This window comes from Balearica regulorum, chromosome 21 (genome assembly GCF_011004875.1).
Source record: "Balearica regulorum gibbericeps isolate bBalReg1 chromosome 21, bBalReg1.pri, whole genome shotgun sequence".
NCBI lineage: Eukaryota > Metazoa > Chordata > Aves > Gruiformes > Gruidae > Balearica > Balearica regulorum.
The window spans coordinates 6,232,728-6,257,302 of NC_046204.1; the positions used below are offsets into that span (position 1 = coordinate 6,232,728).

The 24,575-nt window shown below is 36.3% G+C and overlaps 1 protein-coding gene across 7 annotated transcripts in view; it reads left to right on the forward strand.

Moving 5' to 3' along the window:
* The window catches only part of VPS13D (vacuolar protein sorting 13 homolog D), a 103,023-nt gene that overhangs the window by 14,401 nt on the left and 64,047 nt on the right, over window positions 1–24,575 (forward strand). For 2 of the 7 annotated variants that reach the window (XM_075773491.1, XM_075773486.1), the window contains exons 16-37: window positions 10–180; window positions 1,399–1,529; window positions 2,440–2,572; window positions 3,985–6,207; window positions 6,533–6,684; window positions 7,435–8,469; window positions 9,384–9,474; window positions 10,034–10,160; window positions 11,062–11,242; window positions 12,267–12,449; window positions 13,505–13,552; window positions 15,021–15,240; window positions 15,700–15,910; window positions 16,047–16,218; window positions 17,435–17,547; window positions 18,079–18,288; window positions 20,225–20,490; window positions 20,668–20,801; window positions 21,714–21,869; window positions 22,458–22,683; window positions 23,566–23,640; window positions 24,359–24,565. In XM_075773491.1, coding sequence (XP_075629606.1) covers window positions 10–180; window positions 1,399–1,529; window positions 2,440–2,572; window positions 3,985–6,207; window positions 6,533–6,684; window positions 7,435–8,469; window positions 9,384–9,474; window positions 10,034–10,160; window positions 11,062–11,242; window positions 12,267–12,449; window positions 13,505–13,552; window positions 15,021–15,240; window positions 15,700–15,910; window positions 16,047–16,218; window positions 17,435–17,547; window positions 18,079–18,288; window positions 20,225–20,490; window positions 20,668–20,801; window positions 21,714–21,869; window positions 22,458–22,683; window positions 23,566–23,640; window positions 24,359–24,565 — 6,465 coding nt within the window. The remainder of the gene's footprint in view (window positions 1–9; window positions 181–1,398; window positions 1,530–2,439; window positions 2,573–3,984; window positions 6,208–6,532; window positions 6,685–7,434; window positions 8,470–9,383; window positions 9,475–10,033; window positions 10,161–11,061; window positions 11,243–12,266; window positions 12,450–13,504; window positions 13,553–15,020; window positions 15,241–15,699; window positions 15,911–16,046; window positions 16,219–17,434; window positions 17,548–18,078; window positions 18,289–20,224; window positions 20,491–20,667; window positions 20,802–21,713; window positions 21,870–22,457; window positions 22,684–23,565; window positions 23,641–24,358; window positions 24,566–24,575) is intronic. The other 5 variants (XM_075773492.1, XM_075773490.1, XM_075773487.1 and 2 more) reach the window with 4 other exon arrangements.

A 24,575-nucleotide genomic window follows, 5' to 3' on the forward strand; every position in this document is an offset into this window, starting at 1 on the left:
TTCATTCAGTTGCAGATCCTGATGCCCCAGTGTTTGAGATGCTTTATGAAAGAAATCCTATCCACAGTAATTTTGAGAGGCACCTGGAAGTCAGTACCAGACCTCTAAATATTATTTACAATCCACAAGCCATTAAGAAAGTAGCTGACTTCTTCTACAAGGGAAGGGTTCATACCTCAGGTTAACATTACATGTTTTTTTTATTGGCGTTGGGGGGTTTTTTTGGTTGTATTATATCTTCGATCTTTATTAATTTTCATTCTTAGAAATATAAAGCACTAATCAAAGAATCTCCACTCTAAGTCTTCTCTGGATGATTTTTGTTTGTTTGTTTTCTTTGTTTAATTGAGTCAAGGATTTCGCTTGGGCAGACTCCTGAAACTTCTACTTTAAAATTGCAAGTTGCTGCTGTGCCACGTGATGGATGTTCATGCTGCCTGAATTAAAATGCGTAGATAAGGAGGCCTGTTTCTGTAATCTCTCCTGGAAACTGATGGAGAGCAACACTTTTTTTGAGAGGACAGTTAAAAGCAGAATATTTTCTGTAGTAGCGATACAGGGGAAATTGCGTTCTAATTCCTGTTGTATCTCTTCTGTTGATTAAGTCTGACCTTTGTTACTGCTGCCTGAGGTACCTTGTTTTTTAGAGGAACATACTGCTTCCCTAAGCTTCTGTGGACAGCAAGATTTAGGAGTCTAGTACCTGAGCCTGTAACATTATAAAGAGACTGCCTTTGCAGTTTTAGTTCAGTTTCTGAGGAGATGAGAGCTGAGAACATGGAACAGTAAAATGTTCTTAAAGTACCAATTCTTTTTCTCTTTATTTTTTTATGAGAGCTGAGAATACAGAACATTAAAATGTTCTTAAAGTTCCAATTCTTTTTCTCTTGATTTTGGCAAATACCAAAAGATTTAAGTTACCTAGCATAAAGGTGCTAGCATACTTACCTTTTCTCACAAGATGAGAATATTCCATAAATGTTAGCAGTAAAGTTTAAAACAAACAAACCAAACAAAAAAAGACTGTCTACGCATTCCACAAACTTCTTAACGTTTAGTCAGAATTTCCTGTGTTGCCGTACTTATCACCCTTTCTGTCTCCTTCAAATTTAGTAACGCAGGTTGAAGGTCTGTCAAGTAAAGACCAGAAAAAGGTTTGGGAAGTGTTTTTTTTGGTGGGATGTTTTTGTGCTTAGAAGCTTCCTTTTTTCCTGTGCAGCAGCCTGGTGTGTAGGTACAGCCGATTGCTTTCAACTGCTATGTTTTACTGTCCTATATTTTACTGCTAAAATTGAAAATAGATACTTTCTTTTTTCTCTTTCTTCTTTTTTTTTTTCCCCCTCATTCAATAGCAGATGAACAAAATTATACCTAGTCGGTTTTCTATCTCTTGTGCAGGTTTTGGATATCAATCTGAGCTAGAGGCAAGAGTGGCTGAAGCTGCCAGAAGACAGTACAACAAGCTGAAAATGCAGACAAAAGCTGAAATCAGGCAAACTATTGATCGTTTACTAGTAGGAGACTTCATTGTAAGTTTTTGCCCCCAAACTATTTATGTAGGCTTTTTTGCAATGTTTTAGGACTTGAAGCTCTGAAGAGTGGGGTTTTTTGTTGTTCATTTCTGTGGTGTTCTTTTTAAGAAAGCGGAGAGTTTTACATGTAGTATTGTAGTATTCCTTTTGCTACCAAACAATGCATTTTTGTGGTGCAAACCTGTTGTGATTAATGGCAGAATAGTGTTCTTCTGTTCTTGACCCTGTTACTGAGATGACTTCGTATCAGCCTACTGGCTCCAGTGTCCGTTGGAGCTCTGTTACATCAAACTTACTCAATTTGTGTGTAACTTATATAAAGATTCTATTCTAAATGAAAAAAACCTGTTCCACCTTTATTTGTTTTTTGCTCATTCTTCAGTTTTCCAGTAATACCAGTATATGTATCAGCATCATTAATCCCTAACTGTGGAGTTAGCTATATTGATGCAAGATAGTTGTTTTGTATTGTTTTCAGTGAAATGAAAAAGTATTTGTTCTGAAGAAGTAATAGTTTGATGTTTGATAAAACACAGCCTAGTGCATGTTGCATTTATGGATAGCCTTGACAATGATTTATCTGATCCAGTGTCATGTAAAAGGTTTTCCTTAGCTATCAGGTAGGTTCACTCCCCTCAGCTTAGAGATGGGCAGTCCATCTGGAGAGTGATTCATTGCATCTGTCCTAGTGTGGGCTGTTTCACCTACTGAAAATGTCTCTTTGTTGACTGTCATGGGAGTGTGTGGTTTAAGAAGCTACCAAACTTTAGTCTGACTGAAGTGTGTGAGGGTTAGCTCTTTAGGTGAAGAAGTGGCTAACTAGATTGATTTGTTTGGCATGGTGCTTTTTGTGTGTGAGGGGAAGCTATTTCTTGTGGGCTATTATTTCTTTCTTCTTAACTTTCAGGAGAACAGCAAAAGCTGGACCGTGTGCCTTGATATTTCTGCCCCTCAGGTGATCTTTCCTGATGATTTCAAATTTGCAGATCCAGTGTTAGTTGTTGTAGATCTGGGAAGAATATTACTTACCAATTCTCAAGGTATGATGTAGAATTATTGCAGCTTTCCTTTTCTTTCCACCTTCTCCCAGAAACTCTTTTATCTGTGTAGAAAGTAGAGATGTCTTAAGGTTATTTCCCCTATATATGCATAGAGTTTCACATAATAATTCTGCTATTATCAATAATTTTTAAATTAAGATTGATACACAGTTTTAAAATAATGAGGAGGGCTGGTGCGGGTTTTTTTGTTTTGTTGGGGGTTTGGGACTAACTTTTAAATTAAAGACTGCCCTGTGATACCTTGTACCTCTTGAAGGCTGTGAAGAGGTGTGAAGCCTGTGTGTCAGGCACTTTACCATAAATATGATTTTTGGCTTAGAGTGATATAAGATGTAGCTGTCGAATGCTTTTTTTGGGACAGTGCTGCCAGTGAAAGTTTGCTTTGAATAAGCCCTCCAATTTTGGAGTCACATGGATCTCTGTTCTTAGCACCTGTGTCTATAGCCAGCCAAATAAAAGTGAAAGGACAATTAGTATCCTTTGTTTGTATCAAAAGTTAAGATCATAGAATCATAGAATGATTTGGGTTGGAAGGGACCTTAAAGATCATCTAGTTCCAACCCCCCTGCTGCGGGCAGGGACACCCTCCACTAGACCACATTGCCCAAAGCTTCATCATTGGTTCTTAAACAAATCATTGCTTCTTTCCTGTTCCACTAGGAAAACAATGCAGGAAAATTAGAAAGAAAGTACAGTGGAACTTGTAAATAAAGTTAGACCTACCTCAAATCTAACTGAGCCATATGGTGTGTGAGGATATGTTAAAAAAATGTGGTATTCATTTCCTTTTTAAAAAGTACAGCTGTAGGATGAGCTGGTTTGTGGTGTAGTGAAAAGGTGAGGTGTCAAGCCCAAAACTGTCTATAGTGGAATGTTTTCACTCTGGATGTCTTTGAATCATTTAATCTTTTCTAGCATCAACTAATCTCTGTAAGGTTTCAGTAGCTTTCTTTTTAGTAAATTCTGTCTTAAGGCAAACTATAAAAAGAACACAAATTGTAGTTAAGTAGCTCTTACCTTACATTATGTTTTGAGGAATTTGGAACCAAAAGAATTACATAGGCAGAATAATAGATTTTTATTTTTTTTAAACAACTTGATTTAAAGTAAATCTTGCAGAAATAGTAAGTGGGTTAAAAAATGGAACAATAATGTTTTTTAATGGATATTATAATACATTGTAACTGACATCTGCATGCATGTAAAAAGTGTAGATTTCCTGTTGAGGGGGAAAAAAAAGTGACAGTGGAAGGGGACAAGGACAGTTGTGAATATGCTTTATGTTTAAAATACACAACTTCATACAGGATGATCAGGTAATGACGGCAAGTATCTAAGGAGGGGATGAATACTTTTTTTTGTTTGTTTACTATTATTTTTTTAATCCACAGAAGAATCCAAAAGGAGTGCAGATACTTTTTCTTCAGAAGTCAATGAATTGAGTGATGAGGAATATAAAACACCACTTGCAACTCCTCCCAATACTCCACCGCCAGAATCTAACACTAATAGTGGCATCAAAATGTCTGAATTTACTGGAGTAGAAATAAGTGAAGAGCAGCTACAAGCACACTTAATGAGTAAAAAAATGTACGAGAGATACACACTTTCGTTTATGGACCTTCAGATCATGGTGGGCCGAGTGAAGGACAACTGGAAACACATTCAAGATAGTGATGTGGGTCCAACTCATGTGGTAGAAAAATTCAATGTTCACCTGCAGTTGGAGCGGAGATTGATATACACGTCTGACCCAAAATACCCAGGAGCTGTCTTGTCCGGCAGTCTGCCAGACCTGAAAATTCATATAAATGAAGACAAAATATCGGCTCTGAAGAACTGTTGCGCGCAGCTGAGTACATCTGAAACTAAGTCTTCTGATGCCTTACATTTAGGGAAAGACAAGATTTTTGCTGAGGTAGACCAGCTTGGCAGTTTGCATGATTCTGTAATGAATCTAACACAGAGTGTTGTAATGCTGGAGCAACATACCAGGGAAGTTCTTGTTGAATCTCAGCTGCTTTTGGCTGAATTCAAAGTAAACTGTATGCAGTTGGGTATTGAAAGTAATGGACGATATATCTCTGTACTCAAGGTTTTTGGCACCAATGCCCATTTTGTGAAAAGGCCATATGATGCAGAAGTGTCCCTGACTGTTCATGGCCTGTTACTGGTTGATACTATGCAAACATACGGAACAGATTTTGATCTTTTGATGGCTTCTCATAAGAATCTGAGTTTTGATGTGCCAACAGGAAGTCTTCGAGACAGCAGGGCTCAGTCGCCAGTTTATGGACCATACGATGCACGTCCCATTGATGTAGCTAGTTTGGCAGAGAGATGCACTACAGCCTCAAATACTTCATCTGGCAACAATGGAAAAGATCAAGAGTCCCTGATAAAATTCGAGTATCAGTTTGTGAGTGCAGAATGCCCATCGATGAATTTGGATAGCAGTCTGCAGGTGATCTCTGTACAGGTGAACAACCTGGATATTATCCTTAATCCAGAGACTATTGTGGAACTGATTGGGTTTCTCCAGAAATCTTTCCCGAAGGAGAAAGAAGATTCTAGTCCTCAGCCTTTAATAACTGACTTGGAAAGAGATTGGAGGGAACAGGAAACCTACCAGTCTACTTATGTACAGAATACAGAGGTAGCAGTTGATATTCACTGGTTAAATATACTCCTCCTCAGGACAGTTGGCATGACAAATGGAGAAAAATATGGCAGAAAAATTGCAACAGCCAGTATTGGTGGCACCAAAGTCAATGTCTCCATGTGTAGTAAATTAGATGTAAATGGCTCTCTTGGATGCCTTCACCTTATGGACCTAGCACAAGATAGTGTTAAGAACCAGTATGTTGTCAGCATAGGGAATACAGTAAGGTATGAAAATCTCATTGGTGATGTAGATTACTTTGAATCTTTATTCTTTAGGCTTGATGATGGAAATAGTCTTCCAGATGCTTTAAGTTTCACTTTCACGGAAAAGTCAAAAGAGGAATGTTCTCTCAACCTCAAAATGGCCTCCTTACACTACAACCACTCAGCTAAATTCTTGAAAGAGCTAACTTTGTCAATGGATGAATTGGAAGAGAATTTCCGCAGCATGCTGAAAAGTGCAGCTTCAAAAGTTACTACAGTCTTGGCAACTAAAACTGCTGAATACAGTGAAATGGTTTCTTTGTTTGACACGACACCACGATCAAGAGATGTTGCCAACTTAGAAGATAATGAAGGCTATGCATTTGGATCACAGCCTCTCAAAACTGATACTATTAAGCTTATATTAAATGTAAACATTGAATCACCGATCGTCTCAATACCTCGAAAGCCTGGTAGCTCTGAACTGCTTGTAGGTCATCTAGGCCAAATATCTATTCAGAATTTTGTACCAGGAGAAGATGAATCTACAAGTGATAGACTGCAAGTTCAAATTAAAGATATTAAAATGTATTCTTTAAATAGCAGTCAATTTACAAGCAAGAAGGAGCCTGCAAGTGAAATATCTCATGGGCTGCATTCTTCTTCAGGCGCTGCCAGTATTAATACCCAGGAAGAATCCCATTTTACTCGTCATGACTTCTTTGAATCATTACATAAAGGCCATGGTATGTTAATCAGAGGACTCTTAATTATTTTAATATGAGTAGTAGACATTACTAAAAATGTGTGTTGACCATTGGTCTGATGGTATATTCTGTCTCACCCATCCTCCTGCTCGATTTTAATTATGTACCCATTTTTAATCTAAGCAAAAACGGAATAGTGCCTTTCATGCAGAAATTTAACAAAACATAGCCATATATACTTATTTTAGCATTGCAAAGAGATTCTGAGCAAGTTAAATAGCTACTATGCTATCTCTGCTGTACAGTCTTTACAGGATAATCAGTTCACTTCTTATATTGTTTTCATTTCACTTTCTGTTAACAGCTTTCCACATTCTAAACAACACCACCATCCAGTTTAAATTGGAAAAGATACCACTAGAGAGAGATTTAGATTTAACTTTTCCTCTGAATAATGAAGACTTTGGAATATCAAGCATTATGAAGATTGAAGGGAAATTTGTGAACCCTCTTCAGGTATAGTAATGTAGTATTTCCCCTATCTAAGTGAAGATAGAAGATGAGTATTTTTCAGGCAAATATCTTCAGGTTTAACATGTTGGTATACATGTGCTTAGAAGAGACTGTCTGAAGTCATAATAACAATGACCAAAATTTAGTCTTGTTTTGGGGCATTTTAGACATCTTTATGAATTAGTCTAACTTTTACTCAGCCGTGAACACCTAGCACAGAAGGAAAAATAAATGTGCCATTGTCCAAATATGTTTATTTGCAGTTTGAGTAGAAACTAAGAATTAAAATGCCATTATCTTGAAAAAATCTCTGCAGGAGCAGAGATTTTAAATAGAGGAAACTGAAACTTCTAAAGTTAAGGGGACAAGCAATGATGGCTAAGTAGAATGTTTTTTCCATATATTACTGTATAATCTCAGCATGGTAAATTAAGGCTAGTTTGTATGGTGAATTATTGTTAACTAACTCTGTGTGGATGCTTTTTGCCTAGAAGTACAAAGTATCCTATTCTAGGATCCTATCCTGTATGTTTCCAGATTGCATCCTCTTACAGAGCTAATATAGAAGAATTGTTTTGCTTCAACTTTGCATTGTACTTTCTTCTAGATTATTTTTTACTTGCGGACAAAGTTAAAATTTGTCTGGTTTGAAATTCCACACCCTTTCCACTTGAGAGTTTTAAAATATATGTACTTATTTTATTAATACAGAGAACTCTAATGTGATGATTGTTTCTTTTTTCTACATTTTAGGTGGTGTTAGCAAAACATGTGTATGAACAAGTCCTTCAGACTCTGGATAATTTAATTTACAGTGAAGACTTGAACAAATTTCCAACTACTTCTGTATCTTCACCTTGTCATAGTTCTCCTTCAGCATCACTTCATAGTGCGGGCACAGAATTCTCAAGCGAACGGAAGGAAAATGGCTTATTCAGCCATTCTAGTTTTAATTCTATTCCAAACAAGTCATTAGCTATCAGGGAAGCAAAATCTTTTACTCAGATTCAAGCAAACTTTCATATCTCAGAGCTCCAGGTTCAGTTAAGTGGTGATCTTACCCTTGGTGCACAAGGCCTTGTCAGCCTCAAGTTTCAGGATTTCGATGTTGAGTTTGCTAAAGACCATCCGCAGACTTTGTCTATTCAGATTGCCTTGCGTTCTCTGCTAATGGAAGATCTTCTGGAAAAAAATCCAGACTCTATGTATAAGAATCTCATGGTGTCCCGTGGAGCTCCCAAGCCATCCAGTTTAGCACACAAGGAATATCTTTCACAGTCTTGTCCCTCGGTATCCAATGTAGAATATCCAGATATGCCACGTTCCCTGCCTTCCCATATGGAAGAAGCACCTAATGTCTTTCAGCTATACCAAAGACCAGTTTGTGCCTCCCGTAAGAAGCAAAAAGAAGATGCTGATTCTGAGTATCCTCTGACTCCACCTCCTTCTCCAACAGCAGACAGATCCAAGTTGCCCTGTGGAAAAAGTAACTTTGATGATTCATTGGTTCATATCAATATATTTCTAGTGGATAGGAAACATCCTGAATTTTCTTCTCACTATAACAAAATTAACCGTAGTGTAGATGTTGATTTTAATTGTCTAGATGTCTTAATAACTTTGCAAACTTGGGTAGTGATACTGGATTTCTTTGGGATTGGATCCACTGCTGATAACCATGCTATGAAGCTGCAGCCTGAAGATACTCAGCAGACAATCAAATCAGAAATAAATACCTTGTCAGCTTCTCAAGCTCAAGAGCCTGTAAACACTAAGCTGGATCTGAAGGTATACTTGAGATGCAAAATAGTAATTGGATTTTCTGTCATAAAACGTCTGGTTTATAGAAACTTAAGGTGACATGTAAATCATATGTTTTATATTATGGTGGAGAATGCGCATACATTCAGAAACAGTAGATTTAAAGTCTGCATAGATGTAGTTTAAAAAAACCCACAAAAGTTACAGAAAAGCAAAACCTTTGCAAAATGATCGGCTCCTTTGCTCTGTGACCCTCTTTAGACACATGTATGCCACTTGAAGGGACGCCGAAGTAGAATATTCCATGTTCATCCAGTGGAGCTCTCGTGGGTAGAGTTTGACACCCCCTAGCCCCATCCAGTCTGCTCTGTGCGTGAGAGTGTAAGGGAAGTGTAATTCTTGTGGGCAGCAATGGTTATTTCCGTGGGATAACACAGGGCACAGACTAAATGTCTGTTGTCCCTTAAATGATAAGGTTGCTTCAGTATTAAAAACTTGACGTAGTGAAATTGGCACTAGGTACTATGGAGTTTATTTTAAAAAAACAACTGCATATTTTTATAAATATATATACATATATGTCTATACATATATATGTGTAAACATGTATTTTTTTAAAAAAAAAGTATGTGTATATATATGTAATCTTCATCCAGAGGTCTTGCAGTCTAACTTAAAAATGACAAATCTTGAAAGAGAAAAGGACGAAGATAACAGTGCTAGGATTTGTTGATGACCTGATCATTCTGAGTTGCTTGGGAGATCTGTTAATTTGCAAACAAGGAAGTAAAAAGGTTGCTTTCCTCCAGTGTCTCCCAGTCAGATCATTCTTGTTTGCCATTTGTGTGTTACAGTGCAATTGTCTTGAAAAACACTAACAAGATGTTCCAGCTATGAAGTCATACTGTTTAATACCAGCCTGTTCCTTTTTGTTTGACCAGGTCCATTCTTTATCATTAGTACTGAATAAGACAACTAGCGAGCTCGCTAAAGCGAGTGTGTCAAAGCTTGCAGCTCATTTGGAAGTGATTGGTGAGTAGATTGAGGGGCTAAGGTTGTATGCAGTTTAAAATAAAGAGAGGTGTGTACTGAAGTGATTTGAAATGCTTTTATTTTGGTGCTCATTGGAATTTTTGTGTGTTTCCTGGGCAAGATGCACATTCTCTTCCCACTCCTCCTTCCTCTGCTTTTCCAGGCTTCGTTTTAAATCCTTGCATCCCTCCCAGTGGTCAAACCCTTGATCATTTTAGCTGAGATTGTCTCGGAGTTTTAATACTTTACTTTCACAGAGCAGAACGATAGTGTTTATTACTGGTTTAGAACTCTTCTTTTTTTTCTTTTTTTTTTTCCCTGTCTAAGTTTGCACAAATCGAGGTGATGTGATCACATTATGTATGTAAAGCACAGAGTTATGTTTGGGTTAGTATAGTTTTTGTAGCAGAAAGATGTGATTTTCTTTGAGCAGGAGGTTTAATGTTTAATTGAATGTGATTAATTACTTGTAATGAGTTTATCCCACTAATACAAACTCTGAGGTTTTAATAACTTATCTGTGCTTGAGGATCCTAATTGTCTGTCTTTCGTTCTGCAGAGGGAGATTTAGCCCTGCAAGGAAGTATTGGAAGTCTGTCCTTAAGCGATCTTACAGCTCATGGAGAATTTTACAGAGAACGTTTCACTACAAGTGGTGAAGAGGCACTCATTTTCCAAGTCTATAAGTATGAACTTATTAGCACCATTATCTCCCCACCCCCAAAAAACCGAAACCAAAACCCAAACCAACCCAAAAAAACCAAACCCACAACTGTCAGGTCGGCATGATTCTGCTTTGGACACTTGTGACTTAAATGAGACTTTGAACATATTCAGTCATAAACTTAAGATAATTCAAGTTTTATTTGTCCTGCAATGTATGTGGCTTATGAGGAAAAATAGCTTTTCATTTCCCTCTAAAGCTGTTCTTGAAAGTATTTAAGTGATAAGATAATTTAATAAGATAAAATAGTGATCGGAAGAGGTTTTCAACTGATGAAATAGATTTTCCATTGCTCCTTAGTTTTGGAATTAAGGGTTTGCTTTTGTCATAGCATACTCTTGAAGTTCTTCTGTTTTGTGTAAAACAGTAGTTCTTATCCTGCGATGCTTCATGGTTTTCCACTCAATCCTTCACCCACTAGAATTAATCACATTAGGAATTATCCACGTAATGTTATGGAATTAATTTCAAATGGAACAGCACACTGTTCAGAGTTGAATCTACATATTGTCATGCAGTAAAGTACTTACTTTGTAAGCCACTGTTCAGATGTATAAAATCACCAAATGTGTATCTGTTAGAGGTAGAGATTAGAGGTACATACTAAATGTAGACTTTTCCTGTTAGCTTAATTAAAACTCAGTAGCACTTATATATATGTAAATATATATAATATATATTTCACTTATATATATGTAAATATATAATTAATATGAGTTTTTCATATCTATAATTGCAATAGTTTTGATTATATACTGTGAACATCAGTTAAAATATTGTTATTTTGAATGCAAAAAAATGAATAGCACTGTTTGTAAAATGTAGCTAAGATAGCTAAATTTTACTTTCAACCTTTATCATAGATATGGGCGGCCAGATCCGCTGCTACAGAGGGAGTGTGATATTCGTGTCACTCTGCGAATGGCATCTGTTCAGTATGTGCATACTCAGCGTTTCCAGGCAGAGGTGGTGTCTTTCATCCAACATTTTACTCAGCTTCAGGATGTCTTAGGGCGGCAGAGAGCAGCAATTGAAGGACAAACAGTATGTCTGGGGTTTTTTGTGTTCTTTCCTAGCTTACTGCTGGAAGCTGAAATACAGTATAGAATTTATGTTAATGCATCAACTCAGTGAGCTGAAATGATGGGAACTTAGAGAGTTCCAACGTTAGTGGAGATTGCTTATTCTCATCTTGTAGTTAAAATACCTTATTTAGGACCATCCTGCTGATGTTTGAAAGTGTAGAATACCAAATTTGCACATGACTTAAAACTTTGGCACCTGGATCCTGCAGTATGCACCAATACAGGTGTTTTCCTGTCTTTGTGTTGTTGGAGAAAAAAGGCTCCAGATTTTATCTTACCTTTCTTCTCCACTATTCACCAGGTAGTTACAATACCTGAATAAGAACCAAGTGAGAAGTCCTTCTGTTCTACTCAGGTGTATGTCTTTTGATGAATTATGATGGCTGGTAGACTGAGAAAATCAGATGCTGAAGTCTGCACGAAAGAGCATATATATAATCATGACAGTCATAGCCTATTTTGTACAAAACCTAATGTGGGAGTGATTAGCATAGTTAATAGTAATAGTCTTGTTTAACAGTAATAGTCTTGAGTGGCTTCTCATAATTGGAAGAAAGACAGTTAATACTTGCATATATTAAAATGCTTCAGTGTGCATCAGTGAGGAAGTTTGAAGCTGATTTTGAAACATCTAAGCTAAATAATAGGTTTTTTTCCCTTTTGTAAATAATTTTTCTTAACTAGTGAGCTGTGGAGTCTCTGTAATGCCTTTCAGTTCAGTGGGGCAGGGTGGGTCACTCCTGATTGTGCACTTGTTGCACAGGTGGCTGCTGTTCCCATCATGACTTTTTTTACCTAGCCTTTAGTCTCTGTCTAAAACAAGCATTCAAGTTTGTTTTTTTTTTTTTGTATAAAATTTTATCACATCTTGATTTTGTAAATCAAGGAATAGTGTTCCTTAATTCAGTACTAATCAGTGTGAAATAATCACCCACTTCCTGTATGTTTAAATTTTTTTAAAATGAATCTTTTGTTCTTCCCAGGTAAGAGATAAAGCACAGCGAGCTTCCCGAGTTCTTCTTGATATTGAGGCTGGTGCTCCTGTTCTGCTTATACCTGAAAGCTCGAAGTCTAATAGTCTTATTGTGGCTAATCTTGGAAAACTGAAAGTCAAGAACAGATTTTTGTTTGCGGGTATGCCGGGTACTTTTTCACTAAAGAACAAGGTAAGAACGTTACTTCTTAACTTAGCAGCTTGTGGTTTTTCTAGTTCTTGTGCATTTTATTTCTCTATAAAAATGGTAAATGATTATTAGATTTATATATACACTTTGTACCACTAGTAGCAAAACAGTCCATGCCAGTGCGCTGGGTAACCTCTGGACCTGGCCTGCCGCTGCTTGTTCCCAGCTGCTGCCTTCTGTGCCTGCACCTGGGCTTGTTTTCTGCGACCTTCAGGGCAGCCTGTTCTGTGGAACTCATAGAACTGGCCTTGTTAGGAAGCAGGACTCAGCTGGGTGCACACCTGAACGTGGGATTGTAACGGGCTTTCAGCTAACCCTGTTTGGTGGCTGCTTCAACTCTTCATAAAACAAAATTTCAACAGCGTGAGTAGCAGAAAAGAGAGATCTGTATTGGGTGAGTCTTGCTGGAACACACTGAAGAGCAAAATTGGTTTTATTTCTGCTCTTAATGAAGCTGTGTGTAGTTGCTTTGATTAGGTGAAATCTAGTGAAAGGTTTCTAGTAAATGCTTGAACCTAAGGCTAGGCACAGGACAGGGAATAGTTGGTGGTGTTGAGAGATGCAGGCACAAAATTTGGGGTAAGGAAAATCCATCTTGGATGGCTTTCTATATCTAACCTGTGCAACAAAATCGGTAGTTGTTCTGGGAACCAACCACCTAATCCCATTTTAAAGGGGGGCAGAAATTAGGTGGACTAAATTGCTGCAGCAGTTTTGGGGTGTGTTTGTTACCTCCATCTGATTTATATCAACCAGTGTCTTTACAGTAAGGAAATAGTGGACTGTAATATTGGGTTGTTTTCTGTACTCTAGTGTGCTGACATATTTAAAGGCTTGTAAGTGGTAGATTCCATAATTAACATTAGAAGTTAAAAGAAAGGATGTGTGCATAATGATTTTATTTCAACTTAAAAATAATGTTTTATATAGCACTGTAGAACTTTGGGGATTTGAAGTGGGATCAGGTGGGGGTTTGGAGTGGTGCTTTTTGTTTGTTTTGTTTTCATTTTTTTCTGTGTCCTATGTTTATTTTTGAGGATCTGATTTTACAAGGCAATGCATACAAGGATCCGGTTTTATTTGAGGTATTTCACATCTTTATAGTAGTGTTCAGGTGCTCTTCCTTAATTTTATTTGTTTTTTCAAAAGGAAATTTTCTTGTGGAATTTAGCACTTTAAAAGTTCCTTTATACATTAAAAATTATGTTTCTGTTCTAAAGACTTTGCTGAATTCTGTAAAAATTGGATTTAAATTGGTTGTGGTGTGCTCTTTATGCATGTCTGAGGAACTATTAATTTTGATTTATTGCATAAATGCATAGATTTATAGATGATGTGATGATTTTTCTTTGCATGTTCTTTTCAGTCTTGTCCTTACAGTATAAAGCTAAATATTAATGTCTTCAAATTTTTGATCTTAAAATCCTTGATCGTGGCTGCAATGATTTTTTCCAATGTATAATATTCTAAAACCATGTAAGGCAAGTAAGATTAATAATTAAAACTAGAAAGGAAAGTTTATGGGTAAGGACTTTACAGTGACATCAGAAGCTGGACACAGAAAGAAGGTGGGAAATGATAGTAACAACGCTGCAGCCACGAGTAAAGAGAGCAATTCCAGAGTAAGGGGAAGTGAGTCACTAGAGACAAATGATTGTTATCTGCTAGGGCATGTGAAGCTGAGAAAAATTGAAAGATGAGGTTAATAAATTTAAATCAGGAGAGACTAAATGAACCCTGAAATTGGCTGCGGAGTTTAAAGGTGTTCCACCAGACATATGTTTTTGGGAGAGTAAATTCCTAATGATGTTTTGACTATTTCAATAGTGAGCTATGTCCTTTGCAAGTTTTTGATGCTAAGTGGAAAAGGTCATAAGAGTTCCACTGTATCTGTGCTGATGGGGAAATGTCTATAATGTTATACATCAATATAAATGAGCTTTTCTTTTTTTACCTGTGGGGATTTTAACAAAGAGTTTTGAGATTTATTCTGTCTTAAACTTGGCTACTGCAGAAAAATTTTGGGACACATTTTGGTATGATGGCTGAAGTATTTAACGTGCATAAAATAACTTCATGTGTAGAAGTGTTAGTTCATATATTCTAATAAAATATTAAGTTGCTGACGTGATCTTGCATATGTTGTTTTCATCATCTGAAGATTTTCTGAAAAACAACTTCATTAAAAAGTCTTTATTCTGCAGAAATGCTTGATATCTTGTTAGTCTGATCCCTCTATTTTGTATTATTTTCATTTACATGGGGTTTTTTTGTTTTGTGCAGAAACCACTGGTTTTGAATTAATTTCTTATTGAAAAGATTTCACAGCTTTTTTGAAAATGTTGGCGAAATAAATTTTTTCTTAAAATATTTTAATCTGCTGTTAAGGTTATAGGAAAAAAGATGGCCATCTTTCTACAGTAAAAGATACTGGCATTCAAATGAAATGTTTAGGTTTTTGACAGGAATTTGTTGCAGCTTGAACCTTGGCATATTGGTTCCTTAGAATTTATATTCGAAATCTATTGTTAATTACAAAATTACTTTCATTAGCAGGATTCAGTTCAATTTTCATCTCCTTTGGGAACCCCGAAACATAACATGAAGAAAACAACAAGTGCTGATGAATCAAAAGTAGTGATGGAAGGATTGTTCATGAAAAAATCATCAGGAACAAACATTTCTAGGCTGAAGAGTGAGCCTATGCTGAATACTTTGAGTAAACAAGGACAACAATCAAAGCTACCTATTGTACCAAGCCCTGACAGCCCAGGTAGGTGATAAATAGTAGAAACCCCATATAAGTCTTCTTTTTCCTTGTAAAATAATGCAGTGCAGTTTTGCTTATATCTTACATGACAGTTTTGGGTCCAAGCTTATACATTTAAAAAAGAAATGACTTCTTAGTTTCAGGGTTGATTTTTGCAGCTTAAAGGATGAGGGAATTGCATTTCAGTTTCTGGAAGAAAAATCCTGCAGTTTGGGGCTGTTTAGAGATGCATGTTGCAGACATATAAGGAGTATAGTTGGGCTCTTAAGATACGTTTGCCTGTGAATGAGCTTGGTATCTGGTAGTTACAGGTATTTATGAGTATGAATAATAAAAAAAAAAGAAAAAAGAAATCTGAATAACTTTCAGGAGAGACTAACTTTCTTTTTAAAGCCAGTTACATTAGTTTTGTACAGATTTGGTTTTTTCTTTCTTAATGTGTTCTCTCCTGTGTACTTGCAGAGGATCACATCTGCCTCTTAGACTGCATTGTGGTTGATCTCCAGGACATGAACATATTTGCTGCGGAAAGATACCAGAGAGAATATTCAAAGGCTGTGGAAGATACAAGTGCGGACTTGAGCTTTCCATCCTACTTCGTGAGGCAGACAGGAGGAAGCCTATTAACAGAACCTTTCAGACTGAAGTTACAAGTAGAGAGAAACTTAGACAAGTGAGTTTATCTAAACAGGATTGCTTTATGCTGTCAGCCTAAAGCCAGTGTTTTAGGTGCCTTTTATTCTATCTTAAAAGTACTGCCTGCTGTGTTACAGCACCTTGAAATACTGAGAGTTTTTCCTTTGTTGTAGAGAGCTAAGTCATGCAGTTGCAGACATATCGATACATGGCAATCTGTCATCAGTCCATTGCTCTCTGGATTTGAATAAGTATAAACTGATACGTGGACTGCTGGAGAACAACCTTGGGGAGCCTATAGAAGAGTTCATGCGGCCTTATGATTTGCAGGATCCAAGAATTCATGTAAGAAGAACTATATGCAGTTGAAATTCTGTCTTGAAATATCTGTTATTCTCTTGTAGTTTACCATGTGGACTGCTAGATTGTAAAAAAAAAAAAAAAAAAAATTTAAAAAAAATCAGGTAGATGAACAGTGAAGGTACCTTTTTGTCTGTAGATACTCATTGCTTGTATTTGTTGGTTTGTTTTAGGTATGCCGAAATATATCGCTGGGGAAAAAGGTTAACAAATCTATGAAAACTACCTTTTTTTCCCCTGAAGTATTCAAGCTGAGCCACTATTACAGTATATTTATTGGTACATTAACAAGCCTAACATTTTTCCATTTGAAGGTAGCTTTTTAGAGGGACTTGAAAGGTTATCCTGTAATCACATGCAGGGTGATGAGTCCTTTCCCATGGTGTCTGTGACATTGCTAGAGACTTATGAGATTGTGGAATGTGTATTAGTTTGTGTTAAAAGCCCTGGTTTTGTCCTATAAAATCTGAAAGAAGTATTTCAGTAATAAAAGCTTTACAGCAGAGCTGAGCCATTCTTTATTTTTTTTGAGCAAGTTCTCAAGTATCACTTATTTGGCTGTTGTCAAAAACTACCCTTTCAGGAGGAGTGTGGACAGCACCTGGAAATAATCAATATTTTTCCTTATTACTGGGAAAGAAAGTTGTTGACTAACATATTTTCTCTTGATTTTGTGGGCTTCTAAGCATAGTCTATGCTGCACAACTAATCTTTGCTTAAGGTGTGTGACCACAGCAGAGGGAAAAATTGATACGAAACCTCTAGGATTCTCTTTAAGATCTGAGGAAAGAATGGGTGGAGTTCTCCTAATACAAGTATGCTTTTATTGTCAGGCTTTTCACCTAAAAAAAAAAAGGTTTCACAAATTACAAATCTGATTTAATAATAGAAGGTACCTGAAACAATTTGAAAGAATTGTTGGCTGTTTGGTTCTTTTTGGGGGGTGATGACAGCAACGCTTTATTTAAGAACAAAGAAGCTATAGAACAGTAGTGCCAAAATGGTTAATGGACATTTTTCAAGTTGAGGGCTACCCTGTTGTGAAATGATACTCTTTTTTCCCCAGCAAAGGTTAATGAAAATCTTTGAAGGAGAAAGACACAACAACTGTCTGCATTTGTCTGAAATAACAAAATTTAATTCAGGAATGAAAGTTAAAATAGATGCTCTTAAAAAGGATGTTGATGTTTTCTACTTTCAGACAGTTTTGAGTGGAGAAGTGTATACGTCTATGTCGTTCCTCATTGACATGGTTAATGTGAGTCTGGAGCTCATGGATCCAAAAGGAAAAGATCGATGCAGCTCTTTAGCCAGGTATGAATTTTCTTTTGTTTACTGAATACCTTATCCTAAGTACTATGCTCATCCGAGAGATTATCGGACAGGAATTAACTTAATACATTAAATTATGTTTTAATAATGTAATGACCTAGAATTTCTTAATTAAGAGTCCAAATTGAGAGTTTCAGTTCATCTGAAAGATGAAGGAGAATGACACTGCTCAAAAGATAGCATCTATGTCTTTCAAGTTGTCCTTGAAATCACCATTCAGTAGTCAGTTGACTTGCCTAAGACACATGGTATTCTAATTAAGAAAATGTTGAGAGGTAATCTTAAAAAAACAGATTTCTGCTATGCTGTTTTGTTGGGTTTTTTTTAATCCAGACAGTTCCGTATCAGTGGAAAATATTATTACATACAGTATAGCTCTACTTTCTAGCTCTGTGACATGAAATGTGATTATAGTTGTTTCATAAAATATGTAAATGAAAGATACAGCAGTATACCACGCATACTTTTAAAACAAGTGACTTCTAGAAATAGATGAGCTTTTTATTCTTCTAGGTTTGATTTTAAGAAATCCAAGTTGCTTTTTGAGAGCTCTTCAAATGGAACAAAGTCTGTAAATTTGGTTTCTCATTCCATGATGGCATTTGACACACGTTATGCTGGACAGAAGTCTACTGCAGGCACGCCGAATGTGTTCAATTGCATCTTTCAGTCGTCAAAGAATACTAGTAGTCCAGGAGCAATCCAGATTGAATTGCATTTCAGGTTGGTAATTCTGGGTATTTTTTGTTTGTTTTCAATAATGACATAATCAGGATTGTCTTGGTTTTAGTACAACTGTTACAAATGTAGATAAACTAGCTGGCATTGTATTTAAATCTAAAGACATTTTTGGGGTGGTCAGTGTTACTTGATAGATTGAAATATACAATTATTAATCAACTGAAGGTTGTTGAATTTTAAAAAATTCCCCCCCCCATTGTTGTAATAAAAACAAAAATCTTAAAGCTTGATAAGCCTGGCTTATCACTTGCACGCTTGCATAAAATCATATTATAGAATTTTTAATATATGTTGTGCAAAAGCTGTTTCCCAGTAGATGTCACACTTGCCTTTCTGAGAGAATCAAATTAATACAGAAATTGCACCTCTTTCAAAAAACAATCTCTGCATTCTCTTCTGTGTTCTATCCTACCCTGTTTGTTTGTCCTTATCCAAACCTCCTGGAACGTTTAAGGCATCACAGTGGGTATCAGTTTTGTTCTAATTTAATATTGAAAATGGGAATATAAATTACAATGTCAATATTTATCTCTGTCAGCATGGTGTTTTGTTAAGGGATGTTAACTAACAAGATGAAGTGAGATCACTAGAGATGTTGCTTTCACTTTTGATTGGGCTCACTGATCAAACTCAGCTTTCTAACTCTTTTATAAGCATCATACCTTCTGAAGCATTTGTAGAAGTGGCATAGAAAAAAAATCTGAGGACTGTTTTAGTCCAGTAGAAAATCTTGAAGACATTTGTTCATGAAAAACAAACTCAATTGAGAGAAATTTCTTGTGTAGATTTGGAAAATGCGTGATGATTTTAAGTACTTAATAAGTCTGTGTTCAGAAAGACACCAAGATTTTGATTCAAATAAAATTAAAATGCCATGGGATATTAAAAAAAAAAAAAAGGTTTCATGTAACTGTTGATCCACTACCTGCCTAGATTGGAGGTTAGTTTGTACAGTATAGCTAATCTGGTTTATGAGCGATAGTTTCAGGAATTTTCTTCTCAACTGTTGTGCTTTTAAATTTTAGCCACATAAACATGTGTTACATTTTTACTGGTGAGAGCATCCTTGGCACTAGATGTAAGCTTTTGCAGAGCTCAGTGATAGTGTTATACTGGCTCGTGCCTTTTGGAAATATCATGGAGAGCCAGGGAGGGTTAAAGGCTTTTACTGTTGGAAGCAATGCAGGCAGGCTGCTTCTCACAAAGGAATTACAGTTCTTCAGAGATTTTGTAGTTCAGAATGTGTTGGATATAAAACTGTTTCATGATATTTAAGCACTTAGATTATTTTCCAGTTATCATGACCAAATATAATTGGTATTCCAGATCATGAAGCCAAACACTTTTATCCCTCCTAGCCAGATATTCAAAATGTGATGCTAAAAGTTCAGTAAGGCTAGCATTTTTTCTGAATGACAAAGAAGCTTCCTGTGCTGCAAAATGCTGTCAGGGTGTGAGAGGAAACACATTGTATGTCTAATCTTGTAGAGAGATGTGGAGCCAGGTCTAAATTTCACACGCAGTACATTAGATTTCATACCAAACAGATGTAAAATAATAATGAAAAGATCAGGTTTAAAATTTGAGACTTTGCAAATATCGATAATGTAAACGTATTAAAGGAGATTTTATAAGTTAATGTCTTGTTACATAGTTTTTCAATTCATCTTTTGTATCATTACAGCTTAGAATTCATGCAGTTGAGATCTGTTGGGTTTCTGTGGGTACAGCAACTTGATGAATTTCAATCTGTTTAAATATATATATGTGTATTTTAAAAGCCAGACACTCTGTAAAGTAAGTGTATTCCTGTAAAGTTCCAGATGCTTCTTACTTGCTAGATACTGGTAGTTTCCTGCATCATCTTACATATATGCGAGATGTAAGGTTCGTATGTGTGCTTCTCTCTTCTTTAAAGGTCTACTAAGGATTCCTCCAGTTTCACAGTTGTTCTGAACAATCTTCGTGTATTTCTAATATTTGACTGGTGGTTACTTGTTCATGACTTTTTATATACTCCTGGAGATACCAAAAAGTGGGAAAATCGCCTTTCTTCCCGGCAACACACTTACAGCAGTGAAACAACTGTAGTTCCAAAAACAGTGAAAAGTGGAGTAGTTACAAAACGTTCATCGCTACATGTATCTACAGAAAAACAACTGGAAGTTAAGGTTAATGTGACAGGTAAACGTATTCTTCTCTAGTGCTTTTTTAGGAGCTTTTCTGAGTAAAAGCTGTGTGCCAGTGGAAAAACTGGTCCTTTAAAGGGTGGAAAATCAAGAAACCCGCTACAAATGCATAAAATACCTTACTGGTATTTCCAATTGCCTTGTTTATTATTTGTCATTTTGTTTTGTTAAGGAACTGAATTTGTGGTCGTTGAAGACATGTCTTGTTTTGATACCAATGCAATTATTTTGAAGGGGACTACTGTTCTCACTTACAAGCCCAAGTTGTTAGATCGTCCCTTCTCTGGTAGTTTGTTTGGCATTGAGGTAAGAAGAAATAAATTTGCTTTTGTAAAACATCTAAAATTAGAGCAACTAGTGAAGATACTTTACTATAAATATATATACACAACAGAAGTAGTCCATAGATGATTCTTGAAGTTTGTTAATTCCTCATCAGTTGCTCTCATTCCTACAGCAGTTTTAAGAATGGGTTTATATTGTTTCTGTTAAGACATTGAAACACTTGACTGTAATCACAAAATATTGCTAGTTACTTAATCTAGCTTTCAGTCATGAACTGGCAAATTAATGGAAAGCTGAGGAGTGACTGGGTAGACAGAAGCCCACGTGGTCGGCAATGACCTGCAAGCTGTCATCGTAACTGACGTGAGGTGAACAAGCAGCATCATGCCATTAGAATGTGCAAGTGGCGTGTAGGAATTTTGAATGTGCAAAGTGCTCCTTGCATCCTATTCAGCAGAGTAGGACCACAGCTGGAGTGCTTTGGCCGATCTTGGGGAAACAGGGCTGAAGAAGCTCTGAAGAACTGAGAGGAGGGAAAGAAGAACACTCAGAATTGAGGGGTACATAATATATTGGGAAAGTTTAAAAGAACTTGCTCAGAAGAAGAGGCTGGGCAGAGATGTGGTAAATCCTAAATGGTTATTGTAGACCAAAGAACAAAGTGTTCTCTGTGATAGGAGTAGTGGATTTAAGCTTAGCAGTTTAGAGAATATTTGGCTGCATATCAGAATCTCTTTTCCTGAACTTGCAGCATAGCTGGGCACTGGAATGGATAGTCTGGAAAGATTTTGGAATCTCTGCTCTCTTAAAGTTTACAAAGGAGTTGTCTGTGGAGAACAGTTAGTTCATGGCTATCGTTCGTGCTTTGTGATGGTCTTTGATTTCAAGGTTCTGCCAGTTGCTAATTTTTTCAAAACTATTTTTGATTTTTAGGTTTTTTCATGCCGGTTAGGAAATGAGCAAGAGACTGCACTGTCAATTATTGATCCAGTACAAATTCAGATGGAACTCGTTGGGAATGCTTCCTACCCAAGTGGTTCAGGACTGTTGGATGCTTTCAATAGTGAGGATTTTCCTCCTATTCTAGAGGTAATATTAAAGGCCTGCATAAAACTTTATGCAATAGAGAATACTAGAACATGATCTCGCACAGATTTTTTTGTGCTCAAAGATTCAATAGAATACTTTCAAATGTATAAGAAAAGAATAAGATAAATTTTTCCTGAAGTGGAAAAGGCAAAGATACAAGCAGGGAGAAAGTACTCTTAGTGGTAACAAAGGACTGATTTCTGGGATATATTACAGAGATTAATAGTGGGGGGGGAAAAGTGGGCTGATAATGTAGACATTAGTTACTAATACCTGAAAGAAAAAGGTCTGTTTTCTGTATCCCATTGTTAGTGTTAATTAGAGAGGAAATCTATTTAGAGACACCTTTTTACCGTTATACCAAAGGAAAACCTTTTTTCCCCGATAGATGCTTTTAATGGTTTTGGTTCTGGGTAGATAATAACATGTTTGGTACTTTTATTAATGGAGCTTTAAAACAGTGTGGTCATCAGATTTTAATATTAAATTTTGTCTTCCTTTGGGAAAAGCTTTGTTAATATCCAAAGCATACAAGAAAAATATGTAGAAAAGGGTAACTGAATCTTATTTTTTTAATTTTTCATTTAGATTCAGTTGCAAGCACTGGATATCAGACTGTCCTACAATGATGTTCGGCTGTTCTTGGCAATTGCAAAGTCAGTTCCTCAACAGACTAGTGCAGCTATGCCTGACTCAACTGTATCGATTGCTGAAAATACTGTTAATCCTTCTAGTTTAGCACTGGTGAATGAGACTTCTCCCTTGACACATGAAAACAGAGTGCCATCCAAACGTGTGTTGGATCCTGTTCTTGGTATGTTTTTAACTGCTGAAGCCATTCTTTATATCTAAAAGAGGTTTCTGCAGTGTGAAGCTGGACTATATGCTTATCACAAAAGATGTTCATATCTTCATCGTGTAAAACCCTTCATTGCTTTGAATTATCTGATGATACCATTATAGTGATGATATTATTAAAAAGTAGATTTTTTTTCATTCATTTCTTTCTGCTTCTAGTATGACAGTGGGTTGTTTTATATTAAGTTTTATTTAGCATTGCTTCTTATTGTAAATCATTATGATGGAGTACTTGTTAGGTAGCAACCTTTTACAGGGGGAGAGGGGACACCCCTTCAAACTCATTAAACTGATAGTGAAATGGAAACCATCATAATGACTAGTAATCTCTTCACATCTAGCGATCTTTTCTTTTTTGGTAACATTGCTCTTTTACAAACTAAAAATTGTGTGTGGTTGGAAACACCACCTGATGGTAATGAGGAAAGACACACTAGTGAAAAAGATTTTATTCTCTGCTACTGCACTTGAGAGTCATGTGGGGAGTTCAAAGTAAATAAGTAATTGTGTTCTGAGTGAAGGGTTGGTTTACACAAAAAATTTTAGTCCCAACTGAAATTCGTGGAGTAGGTTGGCTTCCTGTACGAGAATAAAAGTAGCCCATGTATTCTACAATGTAAACATTATTGTTTACAATAATGTTGGGGGGGTTTGGGGGTTTGGTTTTCAGGCTTTTTTTTTTTTTTTTTTTAAGTGGTGCTGAACCAAATGCTTTTTCTACAGTTGCAATCTTAAACAAACAAAACCCCATTTTTCATACAGATATATCTTAATTTTAGAAATTAAAACAAGTAGATAACTGTCAAGCATTTATGATTGCTTAACTGTTCAATTATAGAGGTACAGCTGGCTCGCCTCCAGGAATTGGGATTCAGTATGGAAGATTGTCGTAAAGCTCTTTTGATCTGCCAAGGTAACCTCAAATATTCTTAGCTAGCCTTGCAGATTGTTCGTATTACTTAACTTGCAACTAAGTAAAAACTTCCAGACTGTAAGGTGGCTGATGCACAGACATCATCATCTTTACTTGGACTCTGTGTTGGCATGTAATCTTAAGCATTCTTCATTTTCTATTCTGCTGCTGTGTAGAACCCAACCCCCAAAGATTCTTCTTGCCTTTTGGGACGCCATGTGTGGGGTGTGTGAGTGTATTTTTGTTTGGGGATTTGGGTCATGGATTTTTTTTTTTCTTTTAATGGTATACCTATTTCTTGCTATTATCCATCTCTTTAGAGCATGTGTTTTCATCTCTCCCTTTTTGAATAATGTGTTTTACCTACTTCTACATGCAATACATGAAAAGAAGATGACGCTTTAAGACAAGTGATTCTTTTTCTTTAAGGCTGTCATGTTTCCCACCTTATTTATAGACATTTGTAGTATTAATACAGATTTATATTATGTTGCCACTCAATTTGCAAACTTCAAAATACACTGGTATTTTCTAAGAGTAAGAAATGTATTTATAGTCTTTCATATTTATGTTATTTAATAGAACACATTCCAGGTACTGTTGATGTCTTGCTGTACCTCTTAAAAGAGAGGGAATTAGTTTGCTTCTGTACATTTTTTAAATAAGTACATTTCATTGAAGAAGTAGATGATCGATTGGTTGTTTGGTTTTATCTAAGGTGACTTGAAAAAAGCAGCAAGTTGGTTATTTAAGAATGCTGAACCTTTGAAATCAGTTTCCCTGACCTCTTCTGGTCGAGATAGCCAGGGGATTGTGCCTTTTCAGTTCATCTCTGGAGTGGAAATAAAAGCAGAAAGTATATGCATTTGCTTTATTGATGACTGCATGGACTGTGATGTTCCCCTTGCTGAGTTAAACTTTTCATGTGAGTATCA